Below are 24,662 nucleotides of genomic sequence, written 5' to 3'. Positions count from 1 at the left end.
TACCGATGAGCGGCTCGGGCTTGCAGGAATAGCGTAAGGAAAGCTAAAACCCAGAATGAGCTGAGGCTGGCGAGGGAAGCGAGGAACAACAAAAAGGGGTTTTTCAGATATGTTCGAAGCAAGAGAAAGACCAAGGAAACGGTGGGACTGCTGTTCAATGAGGATGGCAAAATGTTGACAGATAACGAGGAAAAAGCAGAACTGCTTAACACCTATTTTGCCTCCGTTTTCTCCCAAAAAGGGAACAGTGTGCAACCTTGCATCGGTAGCAATCTCAGTAAGGGGTCAGGATTGCAGTTCAAGATTGATAAGGAGATAGTCAGGAAATACCTAGTTAACCTAAATGAGTTCAAATCTCCAGGGCCTGATGAACTGCATCCCAGAGTATTGAAGGAACTTGCGGATGTACTCTCGGAACCTCTTGCCATCATCTTTGAGAAATCCTGGAGAACGGGAGAGGTGCCGGAGGATTGGAGACGGGCAAACGTCGTCCCGCTCTTTAAAAAGAGTAAAAAAGAAGATCTGGGGAATTACAGGCCGGTCAGTCTGACTTCAATACCGAGAAAGATATTAGAACGGATAATAAAAGAGTCCATTGGCAACTATCTAGATGACAATGCTGTGATTAGAAGGAGCCAGCATGGGTTTGTCAAGAAAAAATCCTGTCAAACTAATCTCATCTCTTTTTTTGATCGGGTCACTAGCTTAGTAGATGGTGGAAATGCTGTAGATGTCATCTATCTAGATTTCAGCAATTTGTTTGAAAAAGTCCCCCACGACCTTTTGATTAGCAAACTAGTCAAATATGGACTACATGGAAATACTGTCAGGTGGATTCACAACTGGTTGGAAAACCGTACTCAAAGAGTGGTCGTCAGTGGCTCTGCTTCAGACTGGAAGGAGGTCTCGAGTGGAGTGCCACAGGGCTCTGTCCTGGGGCCGATACTCTTCAACATTTTTATCAATGACTTAGATGATGGGGTGGAGGGAAGCCTTATAAAGTTTGCGGATGATACGAAATTGGGAGGGATAGCTAACACAATGGAAGACAGGAATAAAATCCAAAGGGACCTGGATAGACTAGCAAATTGGGCTGAAATTAATAAAATAATAAAGACAAATGCAGGATTCTGCATTTAGGCCACAAAAACAAAATGCACGGGTACAGGATGGGAAATACCCGGCTTAGGAGTAGTGCGTGTGAGAAGGACCTTGGAATTGTAGTGGATCGCAAGTTGAACATGACCCAGCAGTGTGATGCTGTGGCAAAAAAGGCAAACGCGGTTTTGGGCTGCATAAACAGAGCTATAGTTTCCAGGTCGAGGGAAGTAATAGTCCCACTATATTCTGCATTAGTCAGGCCTCATCTGGAATACTGCGTTCAGTTCTGGGCGCCTCATTTTAAGAAAGATATAGACAAGTTAGAGCGGGTTCAGAAGAGGGCGACAAGGATGATAGCTGGTATGGAGAACAAGTCTTATGAGGAAAGGTTGAAGGAACTTGGCATGTTCAGTCTGGTGAAGAGAAGGCTGAGGGGTGACATGATTGCACTCTTTAAGTACCTGAAGGGCCGTCACATAGAGGAGGGTACAGATTTGTTCTCTGCTGCCCCAGAGGGTAGGACTAGGTCTAATGGTTTTAAGTTGCAGGAGCGTAGATGCAGATTGGACATTAGAAGGAACTTCTTGACAGTAAGGGCAGTTTGGCAATGGAACCGACTGCCTAGGGAGGTGGTGGGATCCCCTTCGCTGGATGTCTTCAGGCAGAGGCTGGACAGCTATCTACGGGAAATGCTCTAGCTGTGGATTTCCTGCTGTGAGCAGGGGGTTGGACTCGATGGCCTACAAGGCCCCTTCCAACTCTATGATTCTATGACCCTGGTCCCAAGCTGTTTAGGGCTTTATAGATCTAAAACCAGCACTTATTCAAATTGCGCTGGGAAATTAATAGGCAGCCAATGCAGTTCAAACGGGGAAGAGACCTTTCTCTCTCTCTCTTGCTCGCTCGCTCGCACGCACGCGCACGCACACATCCTTTAGCAGTTTGCCACTACTGGAGTTTAGTCTTAATGAGTGGAACATACAGCTGAGAGCAATCACTGGCAAGGTTTTCCTCCTGCACCTGTGTCAAGGTCACTTGGCACAAAAGACAGAGGGTGCCAGCAGAAAACGCAGCTAAGGAACTAACTTCACCTGTGGAGCTCACTCTCTTTACAGCATCAGCCTCACAGCTATTCTATGGGGCTTGATATACACATCCAGTAGAAGAAGGCAGTCACGCCCTGAGATGATAGTGTGGATGTTCACCGCCCAGAGAGCTGCTTGCTAGTCAGGCGGTATATGAGTTTAATAATAAAAAATAAATAAAATAAAATATATATGGATAATTTCTTCATACTGTATGTCAGAAATACCATTTTTAAATGCCCCTCCCCTCACTCATTAAAAAAAATAAAGAAACATAGTGGAGGATGGGCACTTTTTAAAAAAAACAGCTATAATTTCACACTTTTGTAGCCTCTAGGCTTGGCTGGTTATAATGTGTCATATGTGGGCTACTCTTGAAGACAATTTAGGATTGGCCCATAACTCTAATTACTCCCATCAGGTCTCCCCTCCGCCAGGCCATTTTGGCCAAACCATGCCCACCTGCCAGTCACCTATCATATATGAAGTCAAGTATGGACAGGTAAGAGAGCCAGTGCGATGTAGTGGTTAAGGTGTTGGACTATGACGTGGGAGACCAGGGTTCAAATCCCCACACAGCCATGAAGCTCACTGGGTGACCTGGGGCCAGTCACTGCCTCTCAGCCTCAGAGGACGGCAATGGTAAACCCCCTCTGAATGCCATTTACCGGGAAAACCCTATTCATAGGGTCGCCATAAGTCGGGATCGACTTGAAGCAGTCCATTTCATTTTCATAGGCAGGTAAAAGGGCATCAGGACTGGATCAGAAGAGGTTTCTGAAGCATGGCCAATCAGCTGGAGTCTGTTTTATGTTTTTATATGTGTCTTAAAGAGCTAGTATTTAAAAGAACAAGCTGTGAGCCAGAAAGACCCTGGATTAAACCATGGGTGGCTTTTATATAATAATACTACGCTAGTAGCCACTCGGAGCACTGTAGAAGAGCATCTATTGATGATGCTGATGACAACTCTCTTGAGCTGTCTTCAGCCTACATTTTAAATAATTGCTCACAGATTGAGGATGGGGGTATCTGTTTCCTTGGATAACTTTCATCCGTTTGGCCTCTCCCTAGTGCACCTATCACACATGAGCTTGTCTCGCTACAGGGAATCTTTTGGAGAGGGAAAAAATGACCTTTATTGAATCACAAGGGGAGCCAGCTGCAACCTCCTCTAGTCAGCTGTGAAGCCGAATCCTTCCTCTCCCTCCCAAGTCCTTGACACTGAACAAGTGGTAGACCTCCGGAATTGCAGTTTGCCTTTTACATGATTCTTGTAACCTCTTTGTTTTTGTTTAAGCCTCTCTTGGACGGTTGCAATTTTTCTTTCTGCAGAACCCTGTTAAACTGGCCTCTGAGACTATTTTCTCTATCCTTAAAAGGAGGGGGTAGAAATATCTTTAATTGTGATGAAAATAACATTTTTTCTTTTTGTTTAGAGAATAACAGCCTTGAAATAGAAACCTGCTCGATTTTATTGTAAGCCACCCTGAGTGCCCTATTATAGGGTAGAAGGGCGGGATAGAAATATTTTAAATAAATAAATATTGAGTGTATGTGTGTTTCTGAATGACTCACATTGGTCTGCTGTTGTAGGCCTTCCTCCTCCTAAGTTTCAGATTGCCTCAAAATTGATGTGTTCTACAAGTAGAGAATGGGAGATTTTGATACAGATAAAGTGCAAGTTGTGCTGTCTCACACATACACACTTCACTCTTGCACACAGTCTCAGGCTTTCATTGTGCACAATGCTTCAGTGTGGAAAGATGGGATAGGAAATAGAAGTTGTGAAATAAAAAAATAAAATCTGAAAATAAATATGCCTTCTCTCCAAGCGTCCGGTTCATTTCCAAGGATATAACCTCTGCTTTGGCTCCAAAGGGGGCAAAACCACAGACTGTCATGTCTTTGCAAGGCTAGCACCTACAGCAGCCGCCTGATTCTTCTTGTGAGAGGAAGCAGGATGAGCAAAAGAAAGGACTTCTTCACACAGCACATAGTTACCCTGTGGAATTTGCTCTCACAAGAAGCAGCAATGTCCATCCATGTGGATGGCTTTAAAAGAGGATTAGACAAAGTCTTGGAGGATAAGGCTATCAGTGCCTACTAGCCACAGTGGCTGTGCTCTACCTCCATGGTCGGAGTCAGTATGCTTCTGAATATCAGTTGCTGGAAACTTCAGGAGGGGAGAGCGCTGTTGCACTCAGGTTCTGTCAGTAGGCTTCCCATAGGCATCGGGTTTGCTACTGTGAGAACAGGATGGTGGACTAGGTGGGCCGGTGAACTAGATTGGTCACTGGCCTGAACTAGCAGAGCTCTCCTGATGTTCTTTTGAAATGGTAGATGGGAATCACAGCAGAGCTCAAGCTTCTTGGAACCTGTCAGAGGCTCTGGGGCACAAGCATATGAAACTACCTTATACCTGGTCACACTGTTCATCTACCTAGCCCAGTTCTCTCTACTGTGACTGGTGGCAAAGTCTCAGGTTCAGTGGTCCTGATAACCAGCATCAGGCTCAGAGCCAGGACCCCATCCCACTCCTTAGCTGGTGACACTGTAGTCTTCAATTGAGTGTCCTAGTCCCTGGTAATCCAGGTTCATGGTATACCCACTTGCCGTTTGAGACTGGAATATAGACTAGTGAACTACCCAGGACTGTGTGTGTCTCAGAGCCCTCTTCAGAAGAGGGATGCAATCCTGGCCTCTGCAGTCAGCGCCTGCATTAGCAGACCTGATATTAGTCAGCAGCTCCAGTTCCAGCAGAGTGGGGAACCCTAGGCCCTCCAAGCCTCCCTTATCTGGCACTCTTTGCACACTGCATTCCCTCCCAGGCCACAGCTTCTACTGGCACTGCTTTGCACCCTCCTTTTTTTTGCCTGGTAGGAATGTGTCCTTGAATTTGGATTGCCTGGATGGAGGATAGAGAGAAGTGTGTGGGTGTGTCTAGAGACTAACCTGCTGTAGAAAAGAAAAAAAATTACATTCATTGGTCCACCCATGTTTGCTTCTGGTCCCACCCACCACTGGCATGCGCCCCAGAAGGGAATGCAGCCTTTGGCTGAAAAAGGTTTCTTACCCCTGAGTTTCAGGATCAACTCTCTGGAATCTTGGGCTGGAGACCACTTCCTCATGGTTTAGACCTATGTCTGGCTACTCACAGCCTCAGCCTGGTCTAGCCTTCCATCTCATCTGTGTCACCTTGGCCCCCCAAATTGGCACTCATAGCTAGCATGAATATTATCTGTTTAATCTCTGCCCTTCCATCATAAATGCAATGCCTGGGACAGCTTAAAAACAATGACAAAAGCATTCATGAAACATACAATAAAATAATGAAACTGAACATGGGCTCACTAGGTTAAAACGGTGAGAAAAAGAGATCAGTCACTCAGTCATTCATTGACCCCGGCAAGCCTAACCTAAATAGTTCCCTAATTTGGGTGTGCTCACTGAGAATGCCACCCCTATATCCCTACCAGTTGTTGCTGTTGGGATTTGGAGAAGATCTTAAAGGGAGCAGGCAGGCTCTTTCAGGAGCAGTCAGTTGAAATGCTAAGTTCCCAGTGTTCCTTTAAACATAATGATGTTGAATATAACCAGCCCCTTTCTCTCTTTCCTCCTTCTCCAAAGCTTGGCTACATCTGAACATCCTGAATTTAATTGTTTCGGCCCTGGTTTTGAGAAAACTGAGTTTGGGTGGGAAGTGTGATTTGTCACACTTCCATGTTCCATTCTAATACTATATCTGTAAATACCATGGGGGATATAGGCTGTTTCTGTTTCCCAGTATTTTACCAGCTTTGATTCTCCTGGCATTCCTCCAACTTAGGCTGGAAGCATGCATTCGGCAGCAGGCCCCAGGGAGGGGTGCCTAACCTGTCTCTTGCTTGCCACCTTTCCCTTGCAGTCCTCTCCCTGCAGCTGCATTTCCCTGCAGTGTGGGAAGTATGCATCCAAAATCCAGTGGGGAAAGTTGTGCATTCAGGAGGCACAGAATTGAAAGTGAGAAATAGGTGAAATAAGTTGGGCCATCTTCCTTAGGATTGTCTACTCTGACTGGCAGCAGCTGCAGATTGTCTCAGGCGGAGGTTTTTCCCAACCCCGCTGCTTGCTGTCTAACATCCTTTTAATTGGAGATGCCAGGCTTTGAACCTGGAATCTGCTGGATGCAAAAGAGGTGCTCTGCTGCTGAGTTGTGGTCCCTCCCAGAAGAGAGACAGGGTTGAGGCTGGGAGCCCAAGGGAACACATAAACAAATAAGGGAGGAAGAGCAGTGGCCTCTTTTTCCCCCCATTCACTGGAGCCAGCTTTTCTATTCCTGTAATTTTGTTGCTTTTGGTTTGTTTTTCAGCCTCTCTGGAGATGAATGAAAGTTCTCGCTGGACAGAGGAGGAAATGGAAACAGCTAAAAAAGGTGACACAGATGTTTTGTTTTTCTATTTAAATGTCCCTTCTGTTGAGAGTAAGCTTGTTTGGTATTAGTCATGCCTGGTTGATGCAATGCGTTGGGAACTGAAGTTCTTTTTCATGAGCAAGTCACAAGGCACCTCTTTAGCTTGAGCTTCTTCTGCGCATGCGTGGTTGACAGCAATAGCATAGGCATGTCATGCTGGGCTGATTCTGCAGCCAAACCCATGTAAGGCCAGCCTGTGTGTAGGCCACAGAGTACAGTATAGTCAATTGGGGGGGGTCAAATATAATATAGGATCCCTCTCTTCTTGTTCTTTCATTTGTGGAGAATATAGGTAAACTGTAATTTGTTGAGTTGTTTGGTCAAGAGAAGACATTGTCCAGGTCTGGTCACCTCTTCTGGCCAGTGAATGCAAACTCATTGGGAATAATGGACACATAAAAATTTAAATGTTGATTATGTGGACACAGTGATGATATGTACGCAGTGATATAACCTCCAAATTGGATTACTGTAGTGCATTATATGTGGGGCTGCCCTTGAAAATGGTTCAGAAGCATCAGCTAGTACAGACTTCAGCTGCCAGAATTCTGGCTGGTTTACGTAGATCGTTTTGGGAGGGGGGTGGAGAAATCTGAGGCCCTCCAGATGATGATGTACTACAACTCCCATCACTCCTTACCATTGGTCATGCTGGCTGGGGCTCATGGGAGCTGGAGGTTCTCTGTTCCTAATCTATATGGAGCCATGTTGCATCAGTTAATGATAGGTTACATCATTGCTACTGTTACCAAGCTGGATTTAAAGTGCTGGTGCCTTCTTTTATAGCTATAATTGTTTGGGGCCCAAATATTGGAAGGATCACTTCCTCCCTTAATAAGCTGCCCATTCACTAAGTTCATCAGAGGAGGTCTATCTTTGTGGGTTTGGAACATACATATACATCATGTATATCCACAAGAAAGGGTCTTATTGGTGGTGGCTCTCTGACTATGGAATGCCCTCCCAAGGGAAGTACTCCTGGCACCTATATTTGTTTCAGTGCCCAGTTAAAACCTTTTTATTTGTCCAGTCTTCTTAGATTATGGCCTTTTAAACTGCTTGAATGGTTTTATATGTCTTAATTTTATTGTAATGTTGGTTTGCTTTATAATGTATTTGTAATCTTAAATTGATTGATTGATTGATTGAAACTTTATTTTTAAATTCCTTATATACACCCTAAAATCTGTTTTTAGATAGCTTATATATATAGATTCTGGTGTTTCAGTCTGACATACAATGCACAACAAATGTTCTAGCTGTGGGTCTGTTATACCTCAGTTCTGCAGATGATGCAGAAAAGCCACCAGATGTGGCACTGAGATCAGAATTTAGTTTTATAAGCATCTCTTCTTTTAGTTGCTAGCAATTCCTGGTGAAATCTCAGCAGCCAGAGAATTGGCGGAATAAGGCTTCCAGTTGCCAGAGGGGTGGGTCTTCAGCGCCCTTTACAGCCCTTTCCAAAGCTACAGAATCAATCAGTCATGGACTGCCTTCAAGTCAATCCTGACTTATGGTGACCCTATGAATAAGGTTTTCATGGTAAGCGGTATTCAGAGGTGGTTTACCATTGCCTTCCTCTGAGGCTGAGAGGCAGTGACTGGCCCAAGGTCACCCAGTGAGCTTCATGGCTATGTGGGGATTCAAACCCTGGTCTCCCAGGTCATAGTCCAACGCTCTAACTACTATGCCACACTGGCTGTCTAAGCTACAGAATAAATTATGCAAATGTCTTGCAAACATAAGAACATACGAATAACCCTGTTGAATCAGGCCAAGGACCCATTTAGTCCAGCCTCTTGCTCTCCAGTGCCCATCCAGATGACCACTGGAAGCTCGCAATCAGGACCAGAGCACAACGGCCTTCTCCCCTCCTGCGGTTCCCAGCAACGGGGATTCAGAAGCATTCTGCCTCTGACAGTGGAGGTAAAACATAGCCATTATGGCTAGTAGCCATCGATAGCCTTATCCTCCATGTACTACAACATGGAGTTTAGTTTAATCCTCTTTTGAAGCCATATATATATGCTGTAAACTGTCCAAAGTGCATTAATAATAACACAGTACTAAAATCAACAGTCAATTTATTTTATTTATTTATTACTTGATTTTTTCCCGCCCTTCCTCCCATCAGGAGCCCAGGGTGGCAATCAATCAATAAACAGCAAAGACATTTCAAGCAAAGACCTTGCAAATAAACAAGTCTTCAGCTGGCACTGGAAAGTCAGCTCCAGTTGAACCTGTGGGGGCAGGAAGCTCGATAGTTGAGGCACCTGTATCGAGAATGCCCTCTCTTGTATTGCCACGTATCAGATTCTCAACAAATGTGGCACCAGCAAGAGGGCATCTCCACCACATGTTAACAGCTAGGCAGGTACATCCTTCAGAAGCCACCAGGTATCTGCTCCTTGGCTGTATAGAGTTTAATACGTCAGTACAAGCACTTTGAACCTGTAATGTGGATTAAACAGTGCAAAATGAGTCACTGAAGACAAAATATGAATTTGGTTGGTACAGTTGGTATACTTCAGAGTGCGCACAAGATCTGTTGTGGGGCAGGCAGCCTCCCCCCCCCCCGGTGCAACAGGTCATATCACTTGGATGCTCTGCAGGTAATTTGGGCATAGGCCGATCCGGGGTGTACTTTTGAAACATGGTTGCTCCCGAGAAATACACAGGGCAAAGCAGACTCAGCGGCACTTTGGCATAGCAAATGGCTTGGCAAGAGGAAGGCTTAAGCGAAGGAAGGAGGGATTACATATTGCTGTGGGAGACAAAAGAAGGAAGCACCCTGCAATTAACATTAAGCAAGGAAATATAAGTCTGGCAAGAGGAAAGTTCTTGCTTAATGACACTTTTATCGTGAAATAAACCGTTGAACCAACAGGCTGTCAAAACATACAGCAGCTACTGTAATTATGGGGTACAGTAATGTTGTTGGTGGGCTGTTATCCCTCCTTTTATTTTAAGCTTGATCCCAGCTAGTTCAACCAGGAGCGGAATAAATAATTGGAGAAAAGGGAGGTTTTGATTTATTAGATAGTTAGGATTTCCTTTCCACAAGGAGCGCCTTTTCACACATGATATCACCACATGCACACACCACTTTTTTCATCTGTTTTGCATGCGGAAGGTCCCAGGTTCAGTCCCCGGCATCTCAAGGGAGAACTGGCAGAGGCTCCTGTCTGAGAACCTGAAGAGCTGCTGCCAGCAGAGCTTGGAAAAGTTACTTTTTTTGAACTACAATTCCCATCAGCCTAATCCAGGGGCCATGCTGGCTGGGGCTGCTGGGAGTTGTAGTTTTAAAAAGTAACTTTTCCAAGCTCTAGCTGCCAGTCTGTGTTGACAGTATTGAACTACATGGACCAATGGTCTGACTCAGTATAAGGCAGCTTCCTGTGTTCCTGCACTGATGCCACCAGCCCCTCTTACGTGACAGCTCAGCCACCATCTTTCATGTCTCATAATGCAATGCTGCAGAGCATCTGAGTACCAATATTATGTCAAGTGCTTCACAGCATTGCATTTTGGAAAATTAAAGATGGTAACTGAACAGTGTTGATGGCTGTCAAGTGGTTGCTTGGTTCCCATAGGAAGAACATCAGCATAGTGTGTGTGCGTGTGTGTTTTGTGGGGGTGGGGAGACTCTTTGGTGCACACTTCAGGATGGGGGCAAGAAGGGTAGGCATCAGCCCCAATGGGCCCTAGTAGGGTGCATGAACCCCAATATCTACCTGAATATGCCCAGGGGCTGATACTGTGCCTGCCTAATCTGCTCTCAGAGTGCCCATTCTTGCTTACCCACTTATTTGCTTGCCTGCCTGCCTCCTGGTTCAGTTGCCTGCTTTATCAGCCTTTCATCCAGAGTCTAGTCCTGAAGGTTGGACCCCTCAATTGTGGCATTCCCTTCCCCCAGACAGGCTTCCCTCTCTTTTCAGTTTTATAATGCCTGGAAAGGGTTTTGGTGTTACAGTTTTAAGCGATTATTGTAGCATTATCATCACACATTGGCTGAAATACATGGTTTGGGGTGGGTGACTGCACAGAGGCTTGCTAGCCTTCTTCAAAGCTGAGTGTGTAGCTCAATCACTGAGTTAGGCACATCCCTCTTCAAATGTAGTAGAGCCTCCTCTCCCTCAGTATACCCCATTAAATCCTCTCATCTGTTTTGAATGATTTATTCATCCAGATTTCCAGCCCAGCTCTCCCTGAAGGTTCAAGGTGATATATAGAGGCCTGGTTTACCCATAACCCTGAGCCATGCTTTGTTTTTTAGCCAAAGGGTGGTTTGTTTGAACATCCAAACCCAGCCCAGCAGATTAACTGTGGTTTCTTTTCTGACAACAAACCACAATGTGAAGCATGCTTTGCTGTTGGCTTACGAACCATTGGTTGTTTTAACAATGGTTTTGCATTATGTCCAAACCCAACAGCTGTGCTTGACCATGGTTTGTTTGGCCACAGCGCTCCAGATGCTTGCCAAGCTACCAAGGCACCAGGCAAGAGCCACTGGAAAATAAATCAGTCTTTGGAGAAAAAGCCATGGTTTTGTTTCTTTGCTTGTCTGTGAGATTACATGTTGTTTGCTAAACAAGCCATGGTTTAGTGTAGTTTAGCAAATTCAGCCTGGTGCCACTTACCAGACACATCTTAGATTGAAGCATGCTCACTTGTGGCTCTGGTCTTATCACCTTGAAGGTCAATGCCTCAACAATGCCTGGGTTTTTTTGTGTTTTGAGAAGCCACATCTGTCATGCAGCCACCAGGCTCGGCACATGGATTGCTGTGTTTTAAAGATTTGCTTTAAAAGTCATGGGTTTCTAATATGCAGAATATCTACCACAAGTAGTACAGGAGTTTCTGGCACAGTGTAAGGTGGGGGTAGCCAACTCTGTGCCCTCCAGATGTTGTTGGTCATCCCTGACCATTGGCTATACTTGGGCCAATGGGAGTTGTAGGCCAACAATATCTGGAGGCCCACAGATTCCTCAGCTCTGATGTAAGGCATTAGTGGGCTCAACCCAGGCTGTCATAGGAAAATGGGGAGTTGCCTGATTCCAGGACAGACCATTGGCCCATCTTCATCAGATTGTCTTCACTGACTGGCATCGGCTCTCCAGGGTTTCAGGCAGGGAATCTCTCCCAGCCATTCCTAGGGATGCCATTGGGGATTGAACCTGGGACCTTCTGCATGCAAAGTAGATGCTCCACCACTGAGCTATAGTCTTTCCTCGACCACCTACAATGGGCAACAGGGCCCAAGTGGACCACCAGGGGTGGCTCATGAGGGAAATGCAGGTCAGTCTCTTATCTGGAACTGCTCCACAACATTGTTCTATTAGGGCTGCGGCTCTGTGGTAGAGCACCTACTTTGCATGCAAAAGGTCCCAGGTTCAATCCCCAGCATCTTCAGGTAGGCTGGGAGAGACTCCCTGTCTGAAATTCTGGAGAGCCACTTCCAGTCAGTCTCAACGATGCTGAGCTACAGGGACCATGGGTCTGACTCGCTATAAGGCATCTTCCTATAACAGCTGGGAGATGCAGCTTGTGAACTCAGTAGGATCAGGTAATCTTGGAAATCAACAGGGGCCCCAGCTGACCTTATGTAACTACTGCTTAAACGCTTGGTTTGTCAGGTCTGTACAACTTGCCAAACAAAATGCCCCTTCCTTCCCTGAACTGCTGCCTTTCAGAGCCCAAGCTCCTGGCTGCCAGTCTCTTGAATTTCATGGCTGCCTCTGGGCCTTCAAAGCTCCAGCTGCTGCCTCCAGAACCTGGCCTCTTGCCTGCCTTGGGGATGGTGTTACTCATTCCTGGCTCCCTTTAATGATGGTCTCCAAAGCTTGACCCATGCCTGCTCTGGACTATGCCATCCTTGACCCCTTTGCTCCTGTATGAATCCCAAAGCTTGACTGCTGGTGCATATGGGCTGTCCGGGCAAGGAGGAGCAAGACAGCATATGGGCCAAGCAGATTTATGCTCTTGGTTGTCCTTCTCATTCTGTGCTGTCTTCTGCTCCCTGACTTGTTAGGCCAGGCAAAACCACATCAAGGCACACAGGGGAAGCCTCTGTGCATTGCAGCGCACCCTTAAGAGTGGTAATAACTCATGCTTTTGGACCCTTGTGACCCAAGATCGTCTTTGTGGCACTCCTGCCAAGACAATTGGGCACGTGGCTGGCAGCATTAAAAAACTGTGTGGCTGGCCCTCTCCATATTTGGAGAGCATGGGATAAGTTGGCTGCCTGCTCCTAGCTCTCCCAAGCTGGCATGCTTCTCTTCCTCCCTGAGTTTTTCACACACTTGTTTGGAAGGCATTTCTGCAGCATCCTGAGTAATGTGTTGGAGGTGTGGGGGCAGGCGCTGAGCATAGCTCTGTGTCGCTTTCCCTCCTGCACACTTGGCCATCTGTCATGACCAGCTTTGCAGAGTTAAGTTGTCCCATTGCTGCTGCTGCTGCTCCTCCTCCTATTTTAATTCTGTGGGAAAGAAAGATGAGGCTGTGTGTTTAGTAAGTGTTGGAACATGAAATTGAGGAGTCCTGGTAGAGAGAAAGAGAGAGAGATAGTTAGTAATTATGTTACTATGGTCACCACCCAGAGAGCTATTGGTAGTCGGGCGGTATATAAGTTTAATAAATAATAATAATAATTACCCACCGGCCCAACCATACGTTTTTAATTTTGCTGCATTGTCATTGTTCTTGTCATGTAAAGGACTGGAGTTGGACTGTCTTGTGGTAGGTGCTGTTCATGGTCTCACTCACTCTGGGTTGTACCACTTGTGGCCATGGGGCTTTCAGGACTGAATACTCCTCCATATCAAAAAATAACATTAAATTAAAAATCCTTCCACATAGAAAACTCTGTGGTTAGACCAGCCTTCCCCAACTTGCTGGCTCTCCAGATATTGCTGGACTACAACTCCCATAATCCCTGAGCTTTCATTGGCCATTTTGGTTGGAGTTGATGGGAGCTGTAATCAGACCTCATCTGGAGGGCACCTGATTGGAGAAAAGGCTAGTTTAGATCACCCACACCACACCACACTGTCTGTGGCTTTAACCCTGGGGTTATGTGTGCATGTGCTCTGGGGCTGCCATACTCCAGCACTGACTCCCCATATCTCTTCCAACCATATCTTGGCTTCTTCTTCTTCTTTTTGGTGGCCGAACTTTCCAGCCTAAGAATATGGATTGGTCCAAAGGTCTCTTACTCCAGCATTCTGTTAGTCCAGGAGTCTGGCTATGCTCTACCTCCAAGTTCAGATGCAGCATGCTTCTGAAGGCCAGTTGCTGAAAACTGCAGGAGGGGAGAGACCACTTAAGTCCTGTTCGCGAGCTTCCCATGGGCATCTGGTTGGCCCTGTGAGAACAGAGTGCTGGACTAGATGGGCCACTGGCCTGATCCAGCAGACTCTTCTTATGTTCTTAGGAGTGGAGGAAACTCCCTACCTACAGGAAAATATCATGTCAGGCTGGGCCGTCACATGCTAGCATGCAGGAGAAAGGGACTTTCAAATATGCAGACCTTCACCTGCATCCGAAAGCGGTACAGTCCAGCAAAAAAGCAGGGGGTCAGAGGAAACACCCTACAAGCATGTTGGCTTGAGATGTTTGGTGACACACCGTGTCATGCCATTAGGTGGACAGTAGGGGGAGCTGCATGTTAGGGGAGGACCAGAGTCATCACTCTCAGTGTTTTTCTATCCAGCCCTCATTGGGGGAGGGGGCAGGTTGTAAGACACTCTTTGCTGTTTGACTGGGAGGAGCAGGCACTGATTGATTTGATCCAGCTGGATTGGCAGAAGCTCTGGGGGGGGAACTGGTTGACAGACTGGGCACATTGTCCCAACTCTCATTTTAAACTCCAAACTCGATCTTGGAGTGCTTAAGCAGGTGGCTCCCAGAGGACTGGCACTGTGGCACATCCTCCTCCACTAGCCCTAATGCCTGAAGCGTCCTCTGCCCTGTGCATGACCCTCTTGGGAGGAAGCTGATCAAAGTCCTCTCAATTCCTGGAGACCAGGAGGTGCATCTCCTTAGGCAGAGCCATCTTTCGTCCCTTTGAGATTCAAAGCTCTCTCAAACTGCCCTGTAATATCCAGGATCACCTGAATCAATGGGCACAGGATGTCCCTGTCAATAAGGCTTTGTTCTCTGCATGCGCTTGGGAAGGAGGCCAGATCTAGATTCCTTGGTGCAAACTGTTATTTACCTTGTGCCTTTGCTCCTGGAAATATGTAGCATAAAAGCTGGACTTTCTGCCATTTCCCTGGTCAGGACACCCACCCTGTCCAGAACTCGGGGAAAACTGATCCTGAGCTATACTCATTGTATGGCTCCAAGCCTCATCTCCCTGGGACCCCAATTCCTAATGAACCCCCTTCCTGTGGGATGCTTCTGCACACTAAACATGCATTGGCTGGGTCTCAAGGTCTCCATGTATTTCCAAAATACTGCCTGCTTGTATAACAGATTTGTGATGGCAGCGAGAGTGGGCAGTATTTTGAAAGCATGTGGCACAAATGGAGATTTTGCTGTTGACCATAGAACTCAAAATCTCCATTTACAACCTAGGTTTTTAGCCCTTATAGTGTGTGTGTGTACATGTGCAAGGGTGGGGGAGGGTCTCCAGCAGCACCCTGCATAGTTTTATCTCTCCTTTTGATTAACAGAACCACAGTGCATTGTGAAGCGAGTGGGGGAAGGAAGTCAATAACATTCACACTTGAATGATTTATATGGGTTCAACAGTCAGGGTTTCAGCTACTTTAGGGCAGAGTTGTTTTCTTGCTTTATTTTAAATTTATATTTATTGGTTTGTTAGTACAGGGTAATCATAGCTGCTGGTAATGTTTTTCTGTCCTCAGGGCCCTTGGTTAAGACATCATGGCATTTGTGCTTCCAGGCAATTTTAAATCTGTTTTTATTGTTAGGATGTTTAGTTTCCTATGGGTCCTTTGGATAGCAAGGCAGGGCACAGATATTCTAAATGAATATATGATGTGTCTTTTTCTCTGAATGATTTTTAAAAAATTAAAAGAGGTTTCCTTTTTATTGTAATCCTCAGCACAATCCTACATGTGTCCACTCTGGAGTAAGTTCCAATGAATTCAGTGGGGCTTACTCTTAAATAAGTGGGTATAGGATTGCAGCCACCATGTATTACAAACAAAACATAGTAAGTTTTATCCAGCTAAGTTATACCCATTGAAATTAATAATCCTGTTTGCCATCTTCATTCATTTCAGTGGGTCTGTTCTGAGTAGGTTTAACACTGAATGCAACCCATTGCCTTGGATCCAGACTAAGTTAGTTTGCTTAGGCTGCATTGATATCAATGTGAAAAGTTAGTGATTAGTTCTATTGATTTCAGTGGGAGCTAAGTGCAACTAACTTACAATCCTGTGCATCTCTACTCAAAAGTAAATACCATTCAATTGGTTTCAGGAAACTGTGTATAGGATAGCAGCCTTAGCCTGGGTCGAACTGAGGGACATTTGTCTGAACAAGTGTAATACCACATGGAAAAATCTGGAAATGTGAAAAAAATAAAATTTAAAATCCATGAGGATTAAATTCTACCCATATTAAATTCATAACATCTTGAGGGAAGCTTGAAATGCTTTTTCATAATATAAATAGACACTTGTTTTCAGACTTGAATTTACATCCTGATATTTAGTTGCTGTCACTTGGAAAGCTGTTAACTTGAATAAGGATTAGTTGCTCTCAACCTTATTGCTTAATTCTGCTTTTTTTGGTAACAAAGCAAAACAAATTCAGGTTTCTAGTCCATAATGCCTTTGGGAGAGCCAATCTAAGAACACAGACGACTTAAGAGTTTTCGTAGGAGCTCATAACTTGATACAGGGTGTAGGTTGAACATCTTGGGCAGGGGTGGGGAAAGTTTTGGCCTAGCAGGCCAGATCTTTACCTCCCCCCCCCACATCTCTGCGGGCCAACTTTGACAGGTGGGCAGGTCACCCACCTGTCAATCACCTGGCATCATAATGACATCAGGTGATGGTTACTTAGGTGGTCCCACCCACCTGTCAAAGGTGGGGGTGGTGAGATAGTAACTAGGAACCCCCACTGAGCAGGATTGAGTTCAGTCCTGCTTTTTGTAGGAGCCTTCTTCACCAGCATACTCTTTGCAGGTGTCTGACTAGGATTTAACCCCCCGCTCTCATCAGTTAACCCAGCACGGGAACTGGTGTGCATAGCCAATGCAGAATTGAACTTCCCTTCCCATCCATTGGACTAATGTCAGCTGATTGATGGGTGGGTGTGGCTTTGGGGACAGCCTCACAGGCCAAATTGGACTCTCTGGTGGGCCCTCAGGCTGAAGGTCCCCTGCCCCTGATTTTGGGGAAGGGCCGTACCTCGAGGGTAGATCACATGGGTTTTTTACAGAAGGTCCCAAGTTCAGTCCCCGCCATCTCCAGGTAGCATTGAGAAACACCTCTGTCTAAAACCCTGCATCTGCTGCCAGTCAGTGTCAGTGTGACTCGGGAATGTAGGAAGTTGCCTCATACCATCTTTGTTCCTGCGAAGTCTTCAAAATCCTTGGACAACCAAATCCCCAAAGCTTGGAGGTAGGCGAAAAAGAGGTGACCTCACCATGCATGTCTCATGCTTAGGGAGCCTGGCTGCATTTCCCTCCCCAGATCCTTGACCCTCTGTTCGACCTCCAGTAGCAGAACAAATGTATGCAAAGTAAGCGTATATAATTGTAAATATATTTAATTTACATAATTGATACCAGCTGCAGAATTCTGCTCTTTTTCTTACTCCTTGGCTCTGTGCCTTTTTAACGTTTGATGGCACAGCATTTATACAGAGTGCCTGGTTCTGTGCTTCTTTTTTTGAGTTTGGACACGGCTCAAAAACACCTAATCATCTGAGCTGCTGTGAAGTCACTGTGATTGGGGAAACCTTGGAAATCTCTCCCAAAGGCACCAAGGAGAGCTTGGATCTTCAGGCACTTTTCAGATGAGAGGGACATTTTGGCTTCCTTCTCCCCCCGCCCCCCCTTTCCTGTTTTTAATCTGTAAATCTATCTGAGCTCCCTTTGTGGAGCCCTCTTGTGGAGGAGCCGGTCACTCTCCTGCCAGTCTTGTTCTAAACAGGTAAGATTTCAGATGAAGCCAAGAGTAGCTTTACTGAAGAAATAATACACATTTGCGAAAAGCCTGTGACTTTTTGCTTAGCTGGAGGGAAACTGAATTAAACGTTTCCACACAGGAAGTAGAAGAGGCCCTTTGCACACAGGATCCCTTTAACTGCTGTGCACTCTTGGACTCTGTTGTGTGAACCTGTGCTGCTGGGAAGCCACAGCCAGCCTCAGTTTTTCCAGTTGATCACATATGATCAATCTGCTCATGCGTCTCAAACTATTTCCAAGACTGTAATAACAATCCATTAGGGTTTAATTATGGCCAGTTGACTCTTAAATCCTGATTTGATTGCCATTAGCATTTAACTAACACTTTTGTCAGTGTTCAGAGCACTTTGCCCTTAAACCCTTAACCCTTAAAACAACTCTGCAAGCTGGGCCATTGTACCCATATTGTGGATGGGCAAACAGCCCTCGCTCAGTTTCAATCCCCTAAGGCCCTCTAGTGAGTTCATGGCAGAAGAGGGATTTGAACTGGCAAATTCACAATTAATAACTCTCACTCTTAGCCACTGCATCACGCCAGGACTCAAATACAGGAAATGCATGATAGGCAAACCACACAATCCACACACTGTGCTTCAACCCCGTATGTACTTGGGTGCACCAATCACTTATTGGTGTGGAGAGCATTGACCCCTTTAAGCTGTGGCCACTGTGTGCAGTTCTAAAGCCCTCGCTTTGCCTGGAAGGAGGGCAAAAATGCTTGGGTGAAAGCCTGCCTCTGGGGCAAAAAAGGGGAACAGCAGGCAGGCCCAGTTCAGCTGCAGTTTTGCCCAAGTGTTACTACCCCTGCCAAGAAAAACCCCTTTGATTCACATCAGAGCAAAGGAAGCTATTAAGAAAAGCTTTGTTTTCCTGGATGGCTTCCCCCTGCTGTTGACATTCAGAGGAGAGAGAGAGAGAGAGAGAGAGAGAGACAGAAGGGAGAGAGAGAAAAACTGGTTGCCAAGTTGGCCGCACCCTTGTCATCTTGGGCCAGCGCCACGCTGCTTATGAACACTCTGTCTAGAGGTCACATTCAGACGAAGCAAACTTCTGGGTCACCGGGGGCATAGAAGGGGGCTGGAGAGCAGATTACGCATCACTCGTTTTGCTTCTGCCTTGGAATGGAGGCACCCAACCTCCTCCTCCTCCTGCCGTTCCCTCAGCTGACATGATGAGCAAATGAAGGCTGCACCGCTGCGGTTGTCTGTCTGCATTTTTGGCAGCGCCTTTGAGCATCTCCTGAAATTTCCCTCTCCTAGCTGCCCGCCTCCTCCCCCCCCCAAAGCTGCTGAGCAAGGCAGAGGAAGATAGCAGACAGAGTTGGGGGGGGGGAGAGAAGCATAACCAATCCGAAAGAACTTTCCAATCCACCTTAACAGATTGCAGTTCCAGGCAGTTGGAAACCTCTGAGGAGCTAAGCAGGTGGGAGTCTTGACAGAGAGGAGAGAGAGAGAGACGGAGGGCTGTGGTTCTTCTTTTCTTTTCCTTTCGGGGATTTTTTGCTGGTGTGGAAGGAAAAAGCAGCCAGAAAGTGACAAAAGATCCAGCATGGGTGCCCCACAACTTCATGCAAAGGGATCTAGGAGTTGTTGACCTCTAGCCTAGCTTCGGATTGTTTTTCCTCTGCGGGCCACGAGCTCTTAAAAAGTGCCAGAGGCTGGGTGCACGGCATGGATTTTCCAGTTTGCTTCTCCAGCTGCTCAAAGAGAGTAAAAAAAAACCAAGAAAGCGAGAAGGCGGCTTTTAATCCATTTTTTGCTTTGCTTTTTTTTCTCTCTCTCTCTCTGATTATTTTCTTTTGTTTCTCCTCTCACGACTCCTTCAGAGAGCTCTCGCTCCTTTGCCTGCCGCATGTTTTCAGTGGATTTGCCAGCAGGTGAAGCTGGGAGAAGAGAATGTAAGTCTTGGGTCATTAAACAGACTCTGGGTGGCAGTGGAAAGTTTGAGGGCAAGATGGTAGTGGTGGTGATTGCCTGGGGGGCAGGGAACACTGTAAAGCTGTGTGATAATCTCTTGAAATATCAAACTCCTAAATCCATGAGGGCAGAGTCATCTGGGACTTGAAGGTCTGACATAGTTTTTGCCCCCAACTAGCAGCAGGAGAAAAAGTGTTATTTCTTTTTGTTAAAGGCAAACTGCAGTCAATGCTCTCTTCCTGTGACAGCAGTTTATGAGCTATAAGTCAAGGTTTGAATTCATATGGGAAGATTTGCAGGGTTTTTTGGTGGGAGGCAGAGAGAGAGAGAAGGAAATGGATTTGGATGACAGGGCAATCGGCATGGGCCTGTTCTGTGCCATCTGAGAGCTGGGTGTTTCCTGGCAAGATTGAGGGTGGCTGCTAACATCTCCCTCCCTGGGCAAGTGCGTGTGTGGATAATTATAGTTTTGGGAAGCAGGTGTTGGTGTTTTGGTTTTTGTTACTGTAAAGATAAGGGCAGCTGTATGTACCCGTTTGCTCCTGCAGGGGAGACTCGGGTGTGTACACTAGAAACAAGGCCATCCCATCTGCATGAGGAGGAGACGGGACACCTTTACAGCTAGGAACGTCAAATGCAGGGACGCTGTCATCAGGGGCTTGAGAGTGCTGCTCCTGGTGGGCATGCTCAGTGAGTTGTACAGTGTCATGGCTTGGGAGAGAGGCCCCTACAAGAGCAAGGTTGTGGGGGATGTGTGCATGCAGGTGTGCACACCTAAAAGAACAAACTTGGGTTTTCTTTTCTTTTTATTAATTACATTTTTATGTCACCCTTCCTCGCAAGAGCTTAAGATGCCATATATGGCTGGTTGGGTTCTCCCCTCCTTCATTTTATCCTCTCAATGACCCTCTGAGGTAGGTTAGGCTGAGAGATGGGCTAAGGTCACCCAGTGATTGAGTGGGAATTTGAACTGGGGTCTCCCCCAGTCGTAAGTCCAACACTTTGTCTGAGATCTTGTGTAGCATTTCATTAAAGTGTCAGACATGGACTGGAGAGATGCCGGTTCAGATCTCTGATCAGCCATGAAACTCGCTGGGTGATGTTGGTTCATTCACTCTCTCTCAGTCCATCCTACCTTACAGGGCGGTTGTGATGATGAAATCATGGTGGGGATAATTGAATTGGTTGGGGGGGAAAGGCAGGATAGGAGAATAATCATGCCACTAAACTGGCTCTTCAAAGGCAGTGGATGGATTCTTGCATGACCATTTCCCAACACAAGGCTAGCTGTAGCTTTGAAAAAGTGCCCATCTCTCTAGCACTTTCTAGTGTGCAGAGTTGCAATACTTATCTCATGCAACTTCACAACAGCCCTGTAAAGCAGACCATTAAAATATTCCCATTCTCACAGACTAGTAACTGAAGCTGAGGGAGCTTAAAATTTGCCCAAGGTTGTATAGATAATGTAATTTTGAGGGGTGATTTGGCTGAGGTTAGGCTTAAACTCATTCCACTTAATCTACTTTGGTGCTCTCTCTTTTGAGACATAAAAACTAAAGCTAAGATTGAACTGCCTATCTGGGGCTGTGTGTGTTTCCTCACTATTTGTGTGCAAGGACTGACTTTGGTATGGAATGCAAAGATCAGTATGCTCAGAAGTTCAGTTTTCATTCTCTTAGGGGAAAAAACCAAACCAAGGATCTAGTCCTTGCAGCTTTGATGAGTAAGCTGTGGAAGGTGAATAGGATTTTCAGCTGTCAGGAGACCTATTCAGACATTTTTTCCTCCATGTGATGCCAATCACATTCCCAGTTGTCCTTCAGGAGCCCACACATTTTAGAACCATTCTAAAATCCCATGAGGAGCCTGTATAAATAGAGTAAGACTTCCCACTACGGACAGGTATCATCCAACTCACAGAGAACAAGTGTGAACACAGCAGACGGGGGGCAGGGAGTACATACTGCCTTGACGTGATTAACATTATGTGGGGGAACACATGTCTCAATAGGGCTAGAACAGGGGCAGCAAATGTGGTGCCCTCCAGAAGTTGCTAGACTACAACTCCCATCATCCCTGACCGTTGGCCATGCTGGCTGGAGCTGATAGGAGTTGGGAGTCCAACAACATCTGGAAGGCAGCACATTGGCTACTAATGGGTTAGAGATTGCGTTGGGCCTTGCCTTTTCTGCAGCAGGCAGAAATGTACCAAATTATTCAGGATAAGCAAATACATGCATTTACATAATCCATGCATGTTGCAGAATGCAGCCTTTTTTTTTTGAAGTAGACTGTTTTTGCATCCTGTTTGCCTTCCTACCCTTAGTTACAACTTCCAACCTGTTGTCTTTAAAATGTGCAACAAAGCCCTTTAAATAATGGTAGGTAGGATATTTGCGATGGAAAAGCCTTGAAATGAGGGAGCTTCCTTATGAAAAGAAAATGAGCCAATGCTTTCTAAAAAGCTATGGGTCGGGTCTTGGCCTAAAATGGGATTTGTCTTTGAAAGGACGTGGAATGTGTTGGAGACGGTGCTGCTCTCCTCCTTGTAGTTTTGAGCTTGGTCTTAAACCTGCAGCAGAATGCGGAGAGAAGGAGGTGGCATAATGGACTGTACTATTTTAGAACACTGGTGGGAAATACCATTTTTTAAGATGCTGTCTTGCATTTTAAAAAACAACCAAAAGCACCTCTCTGCAAGCAGAAAACTAGCGGAAGGAATAAATGTAGGTTAAAACATTTCTTTGATGTACTAGTCTTCTACTTGCAAGGAGGTTCTTGTATTTTTATTTTAACTCAAAGGAGCATTCAGAAGTGGTGCCTGTCAGCTGCAGCCTGAAGGCCAGGTCTTCTCATCTTGCTGTGCATGTATAGATCAGTATTTAAGAGTCTCGTGATGTATATTTGACACAAGAAGTGCTCTGAAAAGTGATCATGGGTCTTTCCCGCACTCCTTGGGCAGAAGTGGGCAGTGGGCAACCCACTTTATTAGATCCATTCCACCTCAATCCCCTGAAAAGATTTTTGTGTGGTCCCTACTTACCCTCCCCAATTTTAGTCAAGATGTGGTATGATATCTTTCCTGGAGTTTTATCCCTACGGAAAAGCAAAGTTCTGAAGTTACAAGTTACAAAAGGGAGAGAGAAAAAGAATCCACACCTTAAATGTTGCATCTCTCGGTAGACCAGGGTTTCCCAAACTTCTGAGCTTATAAAGGTGTAATCAATCCCAACCTAAATTCATAGGAATGTAAGTGAAATAAAGTCAAGAAATGGCAATATATAATCAACAGTTATTAAGTATCAGAGTATTAGAATAATTCTTTTTATACTATAAAAATGATTGTTTAAAAAGTGAAACTGTACCTGTATACATTTTTTTAGCAGTAAAATCACATGGTCTGAAAATATGTTTGTACTGTGGAATCATCTTATTAAATACAGAAGTCCCTCATTGGCAAGGGAGGTGCAGTCTGTACATGCCCATGCTCTTTATTTCTGAGGCTCACAGTTTTTAATTAATTTCCCCCCCGCACTATATGTACCCCATAAATTTCTTTTGACCACTAGGTCTTTATTCATCCCCTGCACTTTCCCATCGACCCCAGGGGGTCAATATCAACCACTCTGGGAAACCCCACTTTAGTCTTTTGAATACAGTGCCCCAGCTCTGCCCAAATACATGTATGTTATGTAACTGTTAAGCCCTTGAGGTGACACCTTCATCATATGGGCCTGAGCATCTATGAGGAAAAGAGAGTTAGTTTTTAAACTATATATATTTGCAAATATAACTGAAGGAAACTGGGGAAATATAAAAGCATCACTAGCTGACATTAACAGTAAGAATATTCCACCAGTTGCAACTTAAATGGACAGGTATCTAAACAAGACTGCCTATTATAAGTCATGCATTAAAACGTCGAAAGGGCAGTGAGATCTTCAGATTGCTGAGCAGTGGACAGTGGCAGCTTGTCCTTCCAGCCTTGCAATATAAGTCTTTTTGCCACCACAAGGGCTTGCAGGATCCACTTTAGTTGCCCATCTGTTAGTCTCAGACAGTTGGGTGGCAAAACATATTTCCAGCCGCACCCCACCTCAGCCACTGTTTTGAGAAAAGAGCAGCACTCAAGCTAGCTGTTTCTGTCTTGTTGTTATGTGCCTTCAAGTCGATTACGACTTATGGCGACCCTATGAATCAGTGACCTCCAAGAGCATCTGTCATGAACCACCCTGTTCAGATCTTGTAAGTTCAGGTCTGTGGCTTCCTTTATGGAATCAATCCATCTCTTGTTTGGCCTTCCTCGTTTTCTACTCCCTTCTGTTTTCCCTAGCATGATTGTCTTTTCTAGTGAATCATGTCTTCTCATTATGTGTTCAAAGTATGATAACCTCAGTTTCATCATTTTAGCTTCTAGTGACAGTTCTGGTTTAATTTATTCTGACACCCAATTGTCTTTTTCGCAGTCCATGGTATACGCAAAGCTCTCCTCCAGCACGACATTTCAAATGAGTTGATTTTTCTCTTACCTGCCTTTTTCACTGTCCAACTTTCACATCCATACATAGAGATCAGGAATACCATGGTCTGAATGATCCTGACTTTGGTGTTCAGTGATACATCATTACATTTGAGGACCTTTTCTAGTTCTCTCACAGCTGCCCTCCCCAGTCCTAGCCTTCTTCTGATTTCTTGACTGTTGTCTCCATTTTGGTTAATGTTTCTGTCTTAGGAGTGATGATAGCCGACAATCCTAGAGGTAGGCTGCTCTGGAAAGTGACCTTAGTAGTCTAGCAGTAGCATCTGCATTGCATACAGAAGGACCCGGGTTCAATCCTTCACATCCCATATAAGTTGACTGGTGAGAAGACCCATTGTATGGTCTCCTTGGCTGATGCTTAGCCATCTTGCTGAAGCTTATCAGGCCTGAATCTGGTCAA

General features: G+C 45.5%; 1 protein-coding gene across 19 annotated transcripts in view; it reads left to right on the top strand.

Moving 5' to 3' along the window:
* The window catches only part of NCOR2 (nuclear receptor corepressor 2), a 477,973-nt gene that overhangs the window by 317,444 nt on the left and 135,867 nt on the right, over positions 1–24,662 (top strand). For all 19 annotated transcript variants that reach the window (XM_061603067.1, XM_061603079.1, XM_061603080.1 and 16 more), the window contains one exon: positions 6,538–6,600. In XM_061603067.1, coding sequence (XP_061459051.1) covers positions 6,538–6,600 — 63 coding nt within the window. The remainder of the gene's footprint in view (positions 1–6,537; positions 6,601–24,662) is intronic.

Source organism: Rhineura floridana, chromosome 19 (assembly GCF_030035675.1).
Source record: "Rhineura floridana isolate rRhiFlo1 chromosome 19, rRhiFlo1.hap2, whole genome shotgun sequence".
In the NCBI taxonomy this organism is placed as follows: Eukaryota; Metazoa; Chordata; class Lepidosauria; order Squamata; family Rhineuridae; genus Rhineura; species Rhineura floridana.
This window is presented reverse-complemented; position numbering and strand designations above follow the sequence as displayed.